The sequence below is a fragment of the Nyctibius grandis genome, chromosome 4 (assembly GCF_013368605.1).
Source record: "Nyctibius grandis isolate bNycGra1 chromosome 4, bNycGra1.pri, whole genome shotgun sequence".
NCBI lineage: Eukaryota > Metazoa > Chordata > Aves > Nyctibiiformes > Nyctibiidae > Nyctibius > Nyctibius grandis.
In genome coordinates, this window is record NC_090661.1 from 56,449,166 (window position 1) to 56,468,193 (window position 19,028).

At 42.2% G+C, this 19,028-nt stretch overlaps 1 protein-coding gene across 1 annotated transcript; it reads right to left on the reverse strand.

The window, feature by feature from the left end:
* Positions 1 to 2,298: 2,298 nt before the first annotated feature.
* DDX24 (DEAD-box helicase 24) lies at positions 2,299 to 18,762 on the reverse strand. The gene is made up of 9 exons (XM_068398469.1): positions 18,653 to 18,762; positions 16,949 to 17,681; positions 13,492 to 13,869; positions 11,639 to 11,792; positions 10,731 to 11,246; positions 8,507 to 8,582; positions 7,712 to 7,900; positions 5,225 to 5,354; positions 2,299 to 3,470 (listed from the first exon to the last, which is right to left on the reverse strand). Exons 2-9 carry the CDS (start codon positions 17,679 to 17,681, stop codon positions 3,235 to 3,237), a joined length of 2,412 nt encoding a protein of 803 aa, XP_068254570.1. The 5' UTR covers positions 18,653 to 18,762; the 3' UTR covers positions 2,299 to 3,234.
* Between the last annotated feature and the right edge of the window lie 266 nt (positions 18,763 to 19,028).

Below are 19,028 nucleotides of genomic sequence, written 5' to 3' on the forward strand. Positions count from 1 at the left end.
ACAGTGTTTCTTACCTGATTTTCCTCCTGGTGTCAGGTGGTATGAGGTGAGATCATCAGAAAGTGTCCTTTTCCTATCGTCTTTCCCCCTTAGGGACCTGGATACTCAAACTGACTGCAGTAAGCGTGTGGTACCCGGCCCTTTCTCAGCAAGGTGCAAATTACCTCCCCTGTGCCACATGGCCAGCCGTGTGCCTGGGCTGCTGGCATATGGCAAGGCAGCACTCCAGCTTCTGCTTTGCTAACTTGCTGTTTTATTAACGTCCAGGAGAGGAGAGAAAGAAAAGGCTAGGGGAATGTCAGGAAACTTTGCTGTCCAATATGTGAGATCCTGTTCAAACTATCTCCTCAGCAGATGTATTAAACCACAGGGACACTTCCTTCTCTTGATAGACAGACCAGGAACTCCGCAGCAAGGATGAGGTCAACTGGCCCCACATATTCACAAAATAAAAATGCAGGCTCAGAAGCTATTAGGGTTTCAGTTTTCTGTTATGTAGTACTGGTTGCTCTGTATCAGCTTGGCCCCTACCAACACTCTGCTGAATTCACGCTTTTATTAATCTACTTGGAAGCTGCTGTGACAGCTTAAATAGGCTTAATTAGTCCTTTAATTAATGGGTATTTTAGCAGACATCAGCTGCCACAAAACACAAGATTACTTGTTTGAGACCTTAGCATAACTGCTGTACCAGTAGAGCATTACAGAAACCATTCGATACTACATATTTCATTAAATACTAAAATTAAATTGCCCATATGTACTTGATGTCAAACTCTTCATGTCTAATTTGCACCAGTAATACACATGCAAATGATGAGAGCTGGAGAAAACATTCTCCTTTGCCTTCCTCTTTTCCTGCAGTAACCTAGTTCACACTGGAGAAGGGTAGCTAAATGGTAATATTTTCCAGTTATTGTTTAATATTTTGTTTAAATTAGCTAAAGGAACTATAAAGTTTTTCCTCTAGGTAGAAGACTCAGGTTATCCTGGTAAGATAAGGACAAGGCAAAGCAGGCAGCCACAAGAGAGCTTTCAGAGCACTCGACAAGTATTCTTTTTAAGACACCGAGATATTTTTAGGGTCCAAGCTCTGCTTGAGCTTCCTGGGGGGGGTGCAGCATCAGTAGATCAAGCATTGAGAGCTCATGCTGAGCACATCAGAGGCTGCAGGAGAAAACCATCAGCAGAACATGCCACAGGCAAGCACTGAGAAGGTGAGCAGGGCAGAAGTGTTGTGCTCCATCTTGGGGAGACTTAGCAAGACAGTGGGCTGATGGCCAGAGGGGTGGGAGTGTGAGAAGTTGGTTGTTAAACACAGGGAAACAGAAGCACTGAAAAACTTGACAGCAGTGATGGAGAGGAAGTAACAATACTCTCACTGTCCCCTAATTCAGTTCTCATGATCACATGGAGTTAGAAATTGCCAAAACTGTCCTACCTCATGCAGATTTTCAGACAAGGAAGGAGATGCAGAGCTCTTGTTTCAGGATCCAGCCTTGATTTTGCTAATGAACTGTAAGCAGAAATATATCACAAGACACAGAAAAGGTCACCTGGTTTTCAATCCCTTCAGGGATGCAAAACCAATGGCAAATTTTCCTTTCCATAATGTAATATTCTTTTTCCACAGAAAAGAATACCTTTGCTTAGTTTCCTTTTTTCAGTTTTCCTTACAAGGAACTTTAACTTCTTGTTATTTTTCAGATGTCACATTAACTCCAAAGATGTGTCATCTTCTCTCACATGGGTGAGGAAACAGACCCTTACCATCTCTTCCACTCTCTACTCTGAAGGGCATGAAACATACTGCATTGCAAGGAAAGCTTCAGCCATAATTGATAAGCTCTGTATGCTATGATTAAATTGTCACAGCTCTCTTTCAGTAATGCAAGGAAGCAAGAGAAAAGCCCTCCAGAGATGGGAGAGTAGGGAGGGGGTCTTCAAGTATTTACATAGATGAAAGAGTAAAGAGTTTGCTCTTCTCACATAACTGGCAAGTGGTTGGAGGGGGCACTCAACTCCATAGACAAATTTCTTCTTGACTAGCTGAGTATATTAATGCCTCCTATCACGGCTGTGACACTGGTTCTATACTGTATGAGACACAAACTCAGCCCAGTCCAGAGCTGAGAGGTAAAGGTTCCCTGTGCTCCCACCAATATAGATCCCACTGCTATGTCTTAAATTTTGGGTGCTTTTCCCCCTCTCCTTGCCTGCTAAGTGCAAAGGGCATCAGCTATGAACAATTTAGAAATCTCACAATTGAAAACAGACAGAGACACAGTCTTTGGGTTTTATAGCAGATATAATTTAATAAAAAACTCAAAATACATTTTTCTGACATATTTTTAAAAATAGTTTTTAAAAATTATTTGCCTGGTCAGGTTAAATGATTAAAAGCGTAATTATCAGAAAGCACTCTTCAAAAGTGACATTTGACATCATCATCATCTTTTTCCATTAAAGCAAAGGTCATGGCTTTAACATGTTTTCAAATACAGACTTAACTTCAAATATTAATTAACAAAACACTGAGGAGCAACACTTATTCCTCAAAAATCTACACATCTCCCAAGGTCAGTGCTGGCCCATTGCCACCTTGACTTTTTTTGCACATTCTAAAACATATTAACACAGGACTAAGTGAATTAGACTCATCAGAGAACAGAACAGAGAAATATTATCAGAGGAGAAAGAAACTTGGGAGAGATTTCCATAACCAGAATTGTAGACTTGCTGGTAACACTACCTATATTTGCTGCCTTTCTCACTGAACTGGCTGCAGGAAAAGCCAAACCTCCCACTACCACCCGCTCAGATTGTACTCACACTGCATACAGCCTACCTTCCCCTGTCCTTGAAGGGCATTAAATTCAAATCAAATTTTATCATTAGATTATGCCCACTGAATTTTCCCCAGTAACTTTACCCATCTCACAAAAAGGAGTAATAAACAGAACTATTTCAAAACTAATTCACTTCTATTAATACAGAGAGTAAGAAAAAAGAAGTAAGAATGTAAGAAAACAAGATCCAAGACAAGATTCAACAGTAACTAACCGCATGTTAAAAGAGCTCTTTAAATCAACATTTTGCTTTGTTCCTGCACAACCAAGACACAGGCAACATCCTCTGATACTACGTGTCTTCTAGCTGAGCTTCTCCATAAGCACTGACAGCCTTGATAAGGATTGTCCTTGCTTCTGTCACACTGAGTGATCTTGCTGTTATCTAATTTAATTTTATTGATTTCTTCTTCTTGGCTTGTTGTTTGGACACGGTACCCAGAGCAGATTCTGAAGTGCCTGCTGATGTCTGAGGCAGGAGTAGTTTTCCAGGACTGTGTTGGGTACTTGGTTTCATAAGGACTTTAAACAGTGGCTGGGACAACATATGTTTAGTTGTTTTTTCATCCCCTTCAGCATCTTTTGCTTCTGGCTTTCTTCTTGCCTCACTAGGTTTTCTTCCTTGGGGCAGAAATCAAAGACACAGAATGTTACAACAAGAGAAGAACTTGCATTGGCCTCTTTCATCAGGCTTTTGTAGTGCTAGGGGCAGATGCTAATCTCATCTTTCTAACAAGGTCACTCAACTCCCATACAGTATGCCAGTCATCTGTGACACTTTCAGATCACCCAGGCTGTCCAAAAAATAATAAGATCAAGAAGAACCTTGACCACTGAGTTATTATAGTCCAGGTATCTTTCTACTAAATTGAGTTGGCTCTCAACCCAGAACAGACTCGGGAACAAAAAGAAAGAAGGACCAGAAGGTAAGGTATTAACCTAGGGCTTCTAGCTCAAACAGAAGCTTCTTCTGTGTATTTTATTACTTTATGCATGCCTCATTTCAGCACCTGTAAAACAGGAAGCCCTCTCCTCCTTATACACAAAAAACAATGAGGTGCTTAGATTTAATAACATAGGAGAAAGAAGGGCCTAGAAAGAAGGGCCTAGATTGGAGATAGTTAATAGAGTCAGAGGCCTGAACTGGAGACAATAAATGAAATCAAGGTTGCTGTAATGTAATTGAAAGGACCATTACAGTGTTAGAGGCATTTCGCTTATGGGAGGAATAACTGAGATTTTAATTGATCTCCAACAAGCTACAGAAGAATCAGAGACTGAATACATTTTAAAGCATGAATCTGGCAAGATTCTGGGTGGCAATTACGAAGTGCTTCACTCGAGAGCCACAACTTACTTGGATGGGATGTGTTGTTTTGAAACTCATTTCAAAGCACAGCATACTCAAATTATGTCAAAACAAAACAGCAGAGTGCTAATTATGAGAGCGCTCCTGAACAGTTTGAGAGAGATCGAATAGTATTTGCTTGTGAAGTAGTGGTTGAGGACAAGCTAGTCCAGCCATGAATAAGGAAAGGAAAAAATGAATCTGAACATGCTTCAATATCAAGCATCTGCATATTTTGCAGCTAACAGGTTAGAGACATCTTAAGCTGAAGTGACCCAGGCAGCACCCCTACTCAGCATGCCTTCAAAGAACTGATAGGAAATCATACCTTCAGCACCTAAAATCTGAACACAATGTGGCATTTTACAGTGCATCTAAGGAGTGCAAAGCTTCATGGCATTGAACTAATTGGCACCTGTAGTTGCACAGCCCTACACATTCTCTCAGGCACAGCATGCAGAACATTTAATTTTAAAAATGTAAGAAATTATTTACTTCTAACACAGCACCAAAAACCTCAGCAACTTGAATGTAAGTATTGGCCATTTAGCCCACACAACTCAACTTACATAAGGGTCACATAATTTTTGGTGTTTGCTAGTGTTTCCTAGATGTTTGCACACAGAGCTGTCAGGCTCCTGTCCTGCTGCCTGACTACAGGGAAGTGGGAGGGATAAGCAGAAGTGGAGAAACAGCTTTTTCTTTGAGACAGAGGGGACAAGACTCAATCAGGACATACTGGCTGTTAGACTGCCCTAAAATGTTTGCCAGAAGCTAAACAGTTCTTGTCCTATGACATGTGGACTTGTCTGTGGCTTGCCAGAATTGTCACACCTCATTCCCTCAGCTTCAGCGCTATCTACTGCACAATCATCCTGAAAACACCAGCAACACCACGTACTAAATAATGACACTCCTTTCCTTTCCCTTCTGCTCTACAGGTTTCAAGAGTTCCTCTGGGGCTTCTTCTGGACACCAGTGCTATGGGACCAACCGAGCATACCCATAAACAAGCATTTCTACTTGCCCATAAACATGTCATCATCAAGATCAATCTCAAGGGCCTCTGCAGCTTGCTGGAGCCAGGAGTTGTGCTGCTTTGCCCGACTGTTAAAAAATTCTGCTTTCTCAATCTGCCGTGCCAAATTCATCCGCTCCTGCAACAATAGTAAATTTTAGACATTATGATCAGGTTTAAATGTGAAGCACTTCAGCAGAATCAGTGTTTGAGAGCATGCATTACAATGCAACTGACGGTTGCAGAGACACTTTTGTTCCTATACCGCTGTCCCAGCAGATGCCCATCTAATAAAGACAGGTCATCATTTGCTAAAGTGTTCTCCTTCTTCAGATTCTCAACTACTAAACATGCCTGAACATTAACTCCTCGTTCTTCAAACGAATCATACAAACACTTCAGAGACATCAAGGACAAATCATGATTCAGATAGCAATCATTTTCAAGTTACATATTTGCAGAGTACAGCTGGATCTTAAACTTACTAGTCTCAACAATAAGCAGCAGCTGCTAGCTCCATCTCACTCTGAAGAAGTAAGCTCCTGCAGGCCACGTGGAAGGAGTTACTCATGTTTTCAGAAATGCACCTGATCTTGTTTAGGCACAGGACAAAATGTCCTGTCCTCCTTCCCAGCTGCACACAGATGGAACAAAGATGTCCAGCAAACCTAACCTGACCTGCAGCCTTCCAGCTGGGCCAAGCTGTCTTAAATAACTAATTCATTATGGAAAGAAAATCAGTACTGATAGCAAATAATAATCAACCCAGCAGCAAGTTCTGCTGTTTGGAATGTGTCTGCGGTTGCACAAAACAAACTCTGTGCAGTACACCCTGACAACCCCAACAGAATAGTGTGTTGCTACACAGTAATAGCACCAGCCAGAACTGCTGGATAATTAAAATGCAGAAAGAGAGGAAATTAAATTTTAGTTGTCTAACTTAAACAAGTCAGTCACTTCTCCTTAGATCATTACAAGAAATTTAAAATAGTTCTTCCATCTTTGTAAACTTGAGTCCTCTTTTGGTCTCTCCTCTATCCTGGTCACCAATTCTATTCCTCTCCAGTGTAAAATACCTTCCAGACTTTTACTGAACTTGAATGAAGGCATGCAGAACCACAGGAGTGTGCCAAAGGGACAGACATAAAAAAACAGCAGCACTAGTAGTCCAAACTACAATGGCTTTATGATTAAGCCCAGGGCAAAGTGTAAATGAGACATGACTGTGTGAAGGGCTTAGGAGGCTGAAGTCCTGTAATTACAATTACGAAGACATCTTTTTGTGGGGAGAGGAGTGCTATTATGGATAGAAGAGAAGATGGTGAGATGGTGCCAGGAAAATTTAAAGTGTGGAAACAATATTTATTTGCCCATTAATTGACAGAGCATAAGAGCCAAGAACTACTCATCAAGAAACACAGAAGGGACCTCTGAAGAAACACTCCAAAACCAACAGATTTCTTTCAGTAACCAGAAAGATTTGGTGGGTGGAGGAGGGGCGGGGGGATGACACGGATCAAATACTGTTTTGTTACTACCAAGAGGAAAAAAATGAGTCCGTGGAAGCGTTTTCTTTGATTTCTTTCTCTTTCAGAAAGCTGTACCTCCTGAAAGATTCATGCTAAATACCCCACTTGCAGCAAGCCTGGGCTTTGAAACTTGCTGACATTATTCCCAAGGTAATGATACCGCTGTTGGCTCTGGGGTGGACCGTAGGCTCAGTCCAAGCCAACTGGATAAGCATGAACCAGAATACCATAAGGAGGGTATCTGTTGCATTATCTGGCTTCCTGCATTTTTCTTCTGTTCTCAATGGACTGTGCAATATTCAGACACTCCAACCCAGCTGGATTCCTTTCAAATGCAATATTTATGTCCCATTTGTATACAGCTGATGTCACCCAACCTGTTAAGAGAATGCTGAGATATTAAATGGCCTCTTATTCGAGAAGCAGAAAATCTGTGGTGACTAGATGCTTTCTAAAATATATTGTTTTGTGAATCTTAACCATTGTCTATCTTGTGAGTTAGTGAATGACTGAATTCCCCCTAAAACGGGAGATAACCTAGAAAAAGGAAACATACCTGGTTTGACAGGGTTCATTGGCAGCTGTGGCCTCACAGCATAGGAACTTTCAGAAACACACACAACTCCCTACTTCAGCTGAGGCAGACAAAGACCACTGAAGATCCCTGGACCTGCTACTGTTTTCTAGTCTGCTGCCAACACAAGAGGCTTTAAACAACGTACTTAACAGAGCCATCAGAGCTCCCCAGACATAAAAGATACTCACTTCCCTGTACTGTTTTTGGGAATCTAGTCAGGAGAAGCTCTGCATAGCAATGTGCAAGAAAAACGTAAGTGATGTTTATGTTTGAATACCTTTCTTGGGCCAGTTATTGAGAAGAAATTACAAATATTGCTTAAAAAAAGATAAAGTGTGAATAAGTTCATTTTCATCTACTGAGGCTGCAAAGAGATTGTTGTTTCTTTACCTTGATAGAAGTCATGCACTTGGTTTCAACTGGGAAAAATGGCAGCTCTTCACTCTTCTCCAACGTTTTATAAATTTTCCTGAAATTGATCAAGTCATCAGGGCCAATCAGCAATAGGCTAAGGCCTTCATTGGCAGCTCGGGCCGTTCTGCCGCTTCTGTGTACGTACAACTCAGAAGTACGAGGGACCTACAAATATTCAGAAAAACCATGAAGCTGGCCATGGAAATCTAGCAGCAGCCTGTCATGATTTGGCCAAGAGGCTGCCTGCCAGAGAATATTGTTTTTTATATACACATGGTACATTGCATGTAACACAGCTGAAGGTAAAGTAAAAGATGATGTCTGGAGACACTTTTTGTTCTCTGGGCCAGTATTCTTCCTCGCATAATCTTTTGTGAGTCTCTCCTAACTTCTGACCCTCTGTCATTTCATTTGCAAAGCAGGAAAAAATTGTATGTGTCCTCAGAGAAAAGTCATAGGGCTGAGTCATTTGACACCTTCAGATATCAAAGTTAAGCAAAAAGCAAGGAGAATCATATCTGTTATGTCATTTCTCATATATCATCACACATTCATGAAGTGCTACCTACCACAGTCAGTCACTGCAGCAATGAGATCCTTAAGTACAAAGCACTAAGGACAGTTAAATTAATAATGATTAAATCTCTGTACTTGGGGCTATACTATACACAGGACCCGAGAATCACAGCTTTATAGTGTTCAGTGTTTGGATCAGCAAAAGCTTATTTCAAAACCAAAACAGTAAAAGCAAAAACATTAAAAATATTTAACCTGGTAGTGGATGACATGCTGCACGTTGGGAATATCAAGACCACGAGCTGCAACATCTGTTGTCAGGAGGACACAGCTGAGAATGTGATAACATTTCATGAACATAAAATTGAAGAGTAAACCATCTGTCAAGGAACATAAAATCAACGACCTAGAATTCTACCACAGCAATTTAAGGAACAGATTTGTACTGTATCACCTGCTGGAAATATGCTATTTGTTTGCCCTTACAGAAAACGATACCCAGTATTACATCAGAGGCAGTCTTGAAACAGTAGTTCTTGAAGTAAAAGAAAAAATGCAAATGTTACCTTCAGCAGGTCTATTCTGTTCCCAATAAAGAAATTCAGTACCTTTCTAGATCCTGTTTTCCTATGCTTTTATTTCTCCCAATTCACAGCAAATTGCTATTCAGTGACGTAATCCAACTACTTGGAAGGGGGGTATGCTCCCTTCATTACATTTTTCAGTACTCTGCCCAGGCTGGGTTTAAAAATATCTTTAGCTTGATATGACCCTATCATTAATAACACAGTTGATCTTTTGGCAGAACAAACAGGTTATTACAAGCCTCACCAGCTGAGAAAAATCATATTATTAACATTATAGATTTAATTAAGAGCTTTTCGGGGCTGAAATATCTTCTACCAAGTTGCACCCAAGTAAGTTCTCAGTAAATTAAAAGCTAGAAATATAAGGGGCGGGGGGGGGGATTCTGTTCTGACAATTAGTATTTCTCCTTAACCCTAGAAATTAAGAACTCCTCAAAAAATCATTCTGTTTATATAAAGTCTACTACAGAGACAAAAGTCTCCCTAGGGTATGGAACAATTAGTTTTAAAAAAATCTCCCAGCAACTGAAACGAGTTACTGTAGGTAACAGGAATTTGTTAAGATTTTATGGCATCTGACTGCATACTCTATTGCTACAAGGTTCAAAGCAGAAATAAACAGAGCCAATTCTATGGCCTGCAATCTGCAGGAAGCTGTGATAGATGGTCTCATAGATTTCTTCTTGCCTTGAAAATCTTCAGTCTCTGAAAATGCCCCGTCTGCCTAGGCCAATGCTATCGACACTACATTTTGCCAAGGGATACTGCAGATCTATCACAGCAATTCAACCTCTGTTCTCTCTGCTGAGTCTATTACCAAAGTACAAATTCCCACGCAGTCAGACAGCACACAGCACTTCCCAGCAGGACTGAACTGTGAGGCTTCTGGATTATGGATGTATTTAGACACCAATCTCCTCCCCAAGGTCATCCCAAAGCCAGCAAGAAACAATAATTCTTAAAATGGCAGGACAAGCCTGCCTGGGTAAACCTGACTGCCCACTGCTGCTGAAGGGGCAGCTGTGCCCCTTCTCTTGCATTGCTTTAGGATACCTGACCCTCAGGAAGTAAATTCATGTAACTAAATGCAAAAAATCCTAACCCAGCACAAAGTGGATAGCTTTTGGTGGCTTAGTGAGATTAAACAACATACAGAAGGATCAAATGAGCTGCAGAGCCAGGGCACAGGGGCAGAGAGGTGTGCAGGATCGTTATAAAAGCATAGGGCTGAAAACAGGGCAAGTGACAGCTCCTTCAGCACAATGAGCTGCCAGACCACAGGATAATTCAGGCTCCAAGGGACCTCAGGAGGGCGCTAGTCCAGCCTCTTCCTCAAAGCAGAATGAGCTATAAGGTTGGACCAGATTGCTGAGGGCTTTATCCAACCAAGCCTCAAAAACCTCCAAGAACGAGCAGCCTGTTCCAATGCCTGACTGTCCTCACAGAGAAAAAGCTCGCTCTTATATCCAGCCTGAACCTCTCGTTTCAACTTGCACCTGTCATCCTTCATCCTCCCACCACACACAACTGTGAAGAGCCTGGCTCCATCTTCTTGACAATCTTCTTTTAAGATATCAGAGGGCTACCATTAGGTCCCCACAAAGTCTTTTTCCCAGGTGATACAAACCTAGTGCCCTCAGCCTCTCTCCTTGCAGAGCCAGTGCTTCTTGACCATCTTGGTGGCCTTCCACTGAACTCGCTCCAGTTCACCACCTTAACCATCCTGTGAAACCTCATCCTTAATCGCTAATAACCTGGGCTCACGAATGGGGGACTCACAGCCACAGCGAAGTCCCCCAGCCTGCTCTTACTCCAACAGAGCTGTTTCCTCTCCCCACTACATTTTACATTATTTCTTTCTTTCTCTACTAGGCAGCAGAAAATCAACTCACCTCTCTCGCTCAGCAAACCTTTCCAGGTTTTTCAGCCTTTGCTTTTGGTGCATGTTGGCATGCAAAGGAAGAGGATCACAACTTAAGATTGTGAGGAGAGAACTGAGGCGTTTTACACAATCTATGCTGTTTGCAAAGACCATGGTTCTCCCTGGATACTGGAGAAGAAAGTAATAGAGATAATAGTCCTTCTCATTTGTATTACAGTGGATTCTGGTTTCTGTCAGAGTCTCAACAGTAGCCTCTTTCCTTGTTAAGTCTAACACTTTGGGTTTGCCCTTTATTCCTACTTTTTCCATTAACAATTCTAGTTTGGTCTTCTTGTCCATCTTTTTAGCATTCTTTTTCTGTAAAACTCTTGTGGGAGTCTGATGGACTAAAGTCAAAGTGGCAGAAAAAACAAAAGTCTGTCGTTGAGGGTTATATTGTGAATCATTTAAGATTTCCAGCAACTGAGACAGCTCTAAGAAGTGACCTTTCTCAACCATTCGGTCTGCTTCATCAATTACAAGGCACCTGTCAAATAGAAGACACACAGTAAAAATACACTTATGCAGATGAATACAAATCTGATATACTTCAAAAGAACTTTTCCTGCTAAACACATAAGAGAAGTTCTGCATGTAAAACCCAAAGGAACACCAAGTATGCCGGGGTAGCTACAGTAGCCCTTACACATTTCTGTTTGAAAAATCAGGTTTTCTAAAGGAAAAATGAGGTTTTTGCTACTGGCTTTTAAATGACATTTCCCTCCATCAATATAATCACTGTGCATTTCAATAAAACACTCTGGCAAAGAAATACGTGATCTTATGTAGTCTAAATTATTTAATCAGTTAGTAAACATAATCAGTATGCAGTGATGCCCAGTTCAGTATCCAGCAGTTAGTCTAAAAGGCACCCTTTACCTGAGCTGCCGAAGATTTGAAAGATGTGGGTGTCTCTCTTTAACTAATTCCCACAGACGGCCTGGGGTTGCAATCACAATTTCTGGCTTTCGATTCAGTACACGTTCTTGCTTCTGTGCAGCCATGCCTCCAACTAGAATTGCAGTCTTAATGCCTAGAACATATAAATAATAGTTTTTATCTAACTAATTTATCAGTGAATGTCTTTACATACATCCACTCAAATAAGTATTAAGTCTATACTGCAACTTTCAGCAAGCATTTTGCCCAGGAAACTTCATGGGGTTCATATAACACTGAACACACAGCAACGCCCTCAATTTTACAGAAAAATCCTCGTTACAGTTAGACACCAAAAATAAAGTAGTCTTTCTTTTAGTGCACCTGTCTTCCAATAGCAGGAAGAATCACGTATGTCCTCCATAGCTGTTAGCTTTGTTTACCTGTACTTCAGAATCTCATGTTTTGTCAACTATATCTGCATGAACAAGCATGTTGCTGTTACAAATAACCAGCAGGCCCCTCCCAGAACAAGACTGAGAAATGCTTGTCTTGCTAATAACTGCTCATTTGCTACGGAATAATCACAAGACAAATGCTCCTGCCCAATTAATGATTCTCTGGACTGCACCGTAGCACACAGACCCTAAGTTTGCTTTAAGTAATTTGCTCAGGTACTAAAAGGAGTTGAGCTTTGGAAGCATAGACTCCACACACGGCTTATTTCTACTTCTACTGCTTCTTCAAAGAATACACTGGCCCATGACAAACTCAATGCTACTGTGCAAGATTCCTCCAATATCCAAGCTACCACAGATCTCTCTTCCCTACTACTTGTGGAATCCCATGCTTCCAGGTGGGGATTTTTTTTGAAGTGAGTTTGCTATAATAAAAAAAGCCCACATCAAAACATTTTCTCTCCTGCTGCAGCAACTATACATCACTTGGGCAGCAGATTTTTTACACACAAATAGCACTGCTCCTATCAAAACTGCACTGACATAAATTGATTATTTCAGGCTAGGAGTTAAAATTAGCCTTGTAATCAACTGTGAACTGATGAGCATGGCAGGACATAGAGACAACAAAGGAAGATGTGCTTAAAAGCAGTTCGCTGCACTACATATCCTCTTCAATAAATAGTTACTACTATTGGAGAAGGTGGGAGTTGTTTCCCAATTCTCCCCATCTTGAACAGTTTCACATCCTCATTTATTCACTTAACAGATGTGCTGACCTTTGGTTTAGAACAGAAAGGAACAGGATGGAATTGCTTTCATCGGGCTTGTTACCCATCAATATGCTGTGGCCTGATGGCTGCAAGAAATAAGTCAGACAATCCAGCAATGCCTTCTACCCTTAAAATTTATGGCCATAATTTCTTTTTTTGATAGAGCAAAATGATATATCTAGATATATCTATATCTATCTATTATCTATATAGATATATCTGTCAGAAAAGGAAATAACAAAAAATATATATAAAAATATATATATATAAAAAATGAAATTATTTTTTAGATATAACCTACATCATCCAAAACCAGGACAAAGTTAGCTGTGGCTAGGTATCTAGTACTGATTCTGTGTTGCTACAGTACGAGTTAAAAGCTATTTGAAGGAATGAACATTTTAAAGCAAAATATCCCACATTAACTGTTCACTTACATGTGCATCTCATTGAAAAACCTTAATGCATTTCTCAAATATTAGTCACTACGAACCCTAACCCTTCAAAAACCACCCCAACTTTATGATGTGGAAGAAACTGTGGCACACATTCTGGCTCAACACCAATGCCAAGATCCAAACCTAGCCTAATATGGAATATGGCCCAGGCATGGTCTACGTACCTGTAAACTTTGCGACTGCATCAATGTGGTGTTTGACTTGTACAGCTAATTCTCTTGTGGGAGTAAGTACCAGTCCTAAAAGAGGTCTCTTTTTATGGGAGCCAACAGTATGTGTCTTGTCACTGGAATCAAATTCAACATTTTCCAGCACCTTCACACAGTCTGTTGTGAAAGATGCATCATCTTCATCTCCACTATCTTCAACCTGCTGTTGGGTTAGTTTTTCTGCTTCATCCTCATTTTCCCATCTTGTTTCATCATGATGCTGATGGCACTCTTTAGAAACACTGTCATTTCTGATTGTTGAGCTATTTGATTTTTGCCACTGCAGCACAGAGTGAATCATTGGAATTGCAAATGCAAGCGTTTTGCCGCTTCCTAAAAAAACAAACAAGAAGAATAATACAGACCAACAAGTCATTTATTTGAAGATGAGAAAAGCAACAGCCAATCACACACTGTTCTTAAAACATACAGTCGTAACTGACACAAACTCTTGCTCTTTAGAAGACCAGAAACTTGCAGTAATAGCATCTTTTCTCTTGTTCCCTTTATACATCTCCTTGAGGTCACCAATAGCGTATTTCCTGGGGAACAGGTATTTTTCCAATCTCTAGCAGGTCACGCAGATTCATTTGTTCTGAAAGTGGTTTCTAAAAGCTGTGGTTGCAGCCAAGATATTTTTAAAGAACTGTATGCCCGTAAGGAGAATACCATGCCCTAATTGACAGTTCTGATCAATGTTCTCCAAATAAAGGAATAGCAAATGAGGTCAAGGACAAACTGGAATGTACTTGAAGGATTCTCTTCCATCTTCAGTTTACAGTACTGTGTTTACAACTTTTTAAGAAATTGTATTTTGAAATACTCCACTGTCTAATTCCCTGATCTATCACCAGCTCACATTTTTATAATCAAAACACATAAATTTGATTTAAAACAGATAATCCACTTTGGAGAGAAGGGGGTTGTCAGATACAAAAATGCTCCCCTGACTTTAACTTCAGGATTTCACTGTACCTAACTGCAAGTCACATCCCTGCCACATATTCCCTTCTGAACTGTCTGTCAGTAACAAAGATGTTAGGAGAAGCCTGGTAGCACATCCACCCCAGTTAAGGTTCTCATAAATATCAGTTCACTGATCACAAAAGCAGCATCCAGAGCACAAGACACTATTACACCATTCCTGCAACAGGCCACTGCTGGGAAGCAGTCCTCTGGAAATCTCAATTCCTTGAGCACCGTCTGTCCATATCACAAAGCCATAACAGTTTGCCAAATTCATCAACACAGAATCTTGCCTATTTAGGGGAAACCTTAATATTCGTTAATGAACAGCTAAGCCCAGTATCATTATCCTGACCAATACCGTTGCAAAGTCTCCTCATATCCACTTCCCCACCTTTCTGCGAATCTGGGAGGTCTCTTATGATTTCCGAACTTGAAACAGAAAATGTTTATAATCTGCATTTGCAGACCACTTACACAATAAGATTCTGTATTACCACATCTGTTTTTAAGGTGAAGAACATTGCTGTTCTTGAATTAAATGTAATGCAGTTTGGCTGCTGCAAATGTCAGTACTGCACCCAGCTAGATTACAACTGTGATAATCAGGACTATTCTGCAGGCACTAGATCCACCCACAAATTAAATAAATAATCACCTCACAGGGCTCATTATCTTCACAACACATAGACCACATACCATAGCCAGGCCTGCAAAACCAGGAGAAAAACATATCTTGGTATTCCCAGATACTACAGCTCAAGCTCATTCATGCTCTTTTAAAAGGTTTTAGATTGTAAAATTTTACAGAGATAAAATTTGGTTCCTTAACCAAAAACTTCACTAATTCTACATGGTAGTGAACAGAACTGATTAAATCCACTGCCAAAACAACAAGCCTTGACATTCCCTGCATCTGATCTCCACAGGGATCTACTGCTGTATCAAAATCTTGCCATTCTCCCCTATGTTGCTACGAAAAAGGGAAGATGAATAGTTGTTTCACCTGTTGCCTTCCTCCCTCAGGCCCAATGCTAAGGGAAGCTGTAGGATGTAGGAAAAAAAAAAAACCTGGAGAGTTTCAGCCTCTCCCAGCTGCAGCACTCCCTAACAGACAATTGTCCACACCTTCTCTCAAGTTTCTACAGGAACACTGATGACCCACTGGGCTCTCTGGAGAGAAACTGGCTTTCTCGCATGAAAGAAGAAAATAAATGAGCAAAATACAGTCCTGCTACCTCAGGGTTATGCAAAATTAGACAGCAACAACACAACCTGCCACCAACCGTGCTTTCCATTCTGCATCTAGAGACGGATTTGCTTTCCAGCACTGCCAAAATGGCACTTTTTTGCAGCATAAAAACACCATTTAAATTTTTAGTTCCATTTTCAAAAACACTCCCTGCAGGGCTTTCTAATCTTATTAGAGCTAATAGCACCAGCCTAGCTTCTAATTAAAATAAAAATGCAAATGACTGCATATCTTATTAGTTACTATATCTTCATGCTTGAGAGCAGGAAATGACTTTACAAGACGAGCAGTGAGATAAGACAACTGGAACAGATGAAAAGAATGCAAAAGCAGCCTTTAAACCAACGCAGCTTCCAGTTGTGCTTCCTATTTTTAGTTTAGTATGGGGAAAAAATGTTGCGCTGCTAAAGAAGACAAAACTTCAAAGGTATGAGCGGTAAAAAAAGTTAGAGGGAAAGTAATGCTGAGACTTCACAGCATTGTTTAAGTAAAAAAGAAGCTATAACAAATTTCACAAAGGCTAGCAATGCTCAAAGACAAAGGCATGAGCTGATCACAAGCTGGACAAGAGACAGTACCTCTCCAGTTAATGGATCAACATAATACTTCAAGCACAAGCAGTAAGAAGGGCTGGTGACAACATACAGGCCAAGCCCTGAGAGAGGGCACAGGGTGGGCCTGTTTTGCTACGATAAAGGCCTAGGCCATATTCACAATGCCTAACACCGTGCCTAGTATTTATTTACCACTCCAAGCTAGTACTGAATCATCTTCAGAGGAACCTAGTTCTCTGCTTTGCCTTGGCACGGGGACATCCACAGAAGTCTGGCTGTTGGAACATGACACTGTTTCAATAATTCTGCCCTTTGCAGTCTATCGCCTCACAGTCCCCAAAACAGGAAACAATTTGAGAAACAACAGAATAAGAGACTTCTGTCCAAAGCATAAAAACTCATCAAGACTTCAAAGCTTTGCACGCTGTACTTTGTAAAGACGGAATGCCCTGTAAGTTACAAAGTTTTAACACTTCACAATGAATCATTACTAATATATTGGATATGCAGAACATACAAGCTCTTCTCCTACACATAAATGCTTCTTCTGCTACATATAAAAACTTGTAACAATAAGCTGCATTTAAAGGGGAGAGATGGGAAGCTCCTAGCATATACAACCAGTTTAACAGATTTGTACCTGTTTCTGCAGCACCAAGAACATCCATATTATCCCGGATGGCAGAAGGCAAGGCTAAGGCTTGAATAGGAGTTGGAGCACTAAACCCCAGGTAGCTCAAGGCCTGCAACACTGGTTCAGGTACAAACAGGTCCTTCCATGCAGACACATCAGCTTTGTGATCAGTTGAGGCTGATAAAACTTCCGTTGTCCAGTTTTTAACTCTTTTAGAAGTCATTACTGATGGAAGAGCTTCTTCAGTTTGATAAACCTTATTTTTAGCTACCTTCTTTTTCTTTTTCTTTGAAGCATCTTTTGCGCTTGAAGTGCTCTCAGCTACATGTCCATGGTCCTCACAATTTGCCGCTTCGATTATTTCGTTACGCTTTGTCTCTTTATCAAACGGCAAATCAATTTCTGTTGCATTAGGATCACTGCTTTTATCTGCTTTGCTTCTCAAATCTTTGTTTTTCTTTTTCTTTTTGGGAGGGATGACAGGTTCTTCCTCCTCCTCATTGCCTTCTTCTGAAACACTCTCAGCCTTTCTCTTCTCTTTTACTTTCCCCACTTTGGAAGAACTTACTAGTCTGTACTCTGTAAGTTCCTCCAAGCATACTATATCTCTAAACTCCTCATCAGCAAATAGATTGGGGTCGATTTCTACAGTTTTCCATTTTCCTACTACTTCAATGCCTTTTTGTTTCAATTTAAAGGAAGATTTAAATCTCCCTCCTTTTTTGGACTTCATTTTCATCTGAAAAGAAAGTGAGGGACAAAAAAGCAAGTCATCAGATCAAAAGAATGAGGATTACATGGATGATATTCAAACACACCAGAATGCCAGGCATGATTCTTTTCCTTTGGGGGAAATAACATGAATAGCCTTAAATCCAGCTCTGGGGCCCCCAACATAAGAAGGACATGGACCTCTTACAGCAAGTCCAGAGGAAGGCCCCGAAGATGATCAGAGGGCTGGACCATCTCTCCTATGAAGACAGGCTGAGAGAGTTGGGGTTCTTCAGCCTGGAGAAGAGAAGGCTCTGGGGAGACCTTAGAGCAGCCTTCCAGTACCTGAAGGGGGCCTACAGGAAAGCGGGAGAGGGACTTTTTTCAAGGGTACATAGTGATAGGACGAGAGTAACAGTTTTAAACTGAAAGAGAATAGATACAGATTAGGTATTAGCAAGAAATTCTTTACTATGAGGGTCGTGAGACAGTGGAACAGGTTGCCCAGAGAAGTTGTGGCTGCCCCCTCCCTGGCAGTGTTCAAGGCCAGGTTGGATGGGGCTTTGGGCAACCTGGTCTAGTGGAAGGTGTCCCTGCCCGTGGCAGGGGGGTTGGAACTAGATGATCTTTACGGTCCCTTCCAACCCAAACCATTCTGTGATTCTATAAAATATAACTTCAGCAGGCCCGGCCTACAGCCTCGCTCCTGGAACTGCTTCGGGGATAAAACTAAAACCGCCGGAATAAATCCCCGCAGCCCGCGAAGAGCTCCCGCCCCTGCCTACTCCGGGTACCCCCCGCCAAAGGCGCAGCACGACCCGCACAGCCTGACCCGCCGCACACGGGAGCTCCGGGCACCTGCCAGGACCCGCGGGCCCCACCGGCCTGCAGCCCCGGGGCGAGGGGCTCCCACCGGCCTGCAGCCCCGGGGCGAGGGGCTCCCACCGGCCTGCAGCCCCGGGGCGAGGGGGGGCTCCCCCCGCCCCCCTCAGCGCTTACCGCGCTCCGCAGCCCGGGAGAGAGAGAAAGAGATAGACGGCGGGGCCCTGCCCGCCCCGACAGCCGCCACCGCTAAGGCCGCCGCCCGCCGCGTGCGCCTGCGGCCGCCGCCATTACCGCGTGACGTCACTGCGCGGCACCCGCGGCGCCCACGAGCGCGTTTCCAGGGGGCGGTGCCGGGAGGCAGCGTGCGCATGCGCCCCGGCCGTGGCGGGGTGGGCGCTGCCCGCGGGAGGGCGGTGGCCAGGCCCAGCCGGGCCCGGCCCAGGTCTATTGCGGTTATGGCTCCCGCCTTGTTCGCGTTCTGGCGGGTGGCCCTGCGGGAGGGCCGCGGGGTGTCCTCTCTTCGTGGGCAGCCGGCCCTGCGGAGCGAAGG

Coding starts and splice junctions, on each gene's coding strand:
- DDX24 (XM_068398469.1), bottom strand. CDS start 17,681: ATGAAAATGAAGTCCAAAAAAGGAGGGAGATTTAAATCTTCCTTTAAA. Junction 13,870..16,948: donor TCTTGGTGCTGCAGAAACAG/GTACAAATCTGT, acceptor TTGTTTTTTTAG/GAAGCGGCAAAACGCTTGCA. Junction 7,901..8,506: donor AGCATGTCATCCACTACCAG/GTTAAATATTTT, acceptor GAATATTTGTAG/GTCCCTCGTACTTCTGAGTT.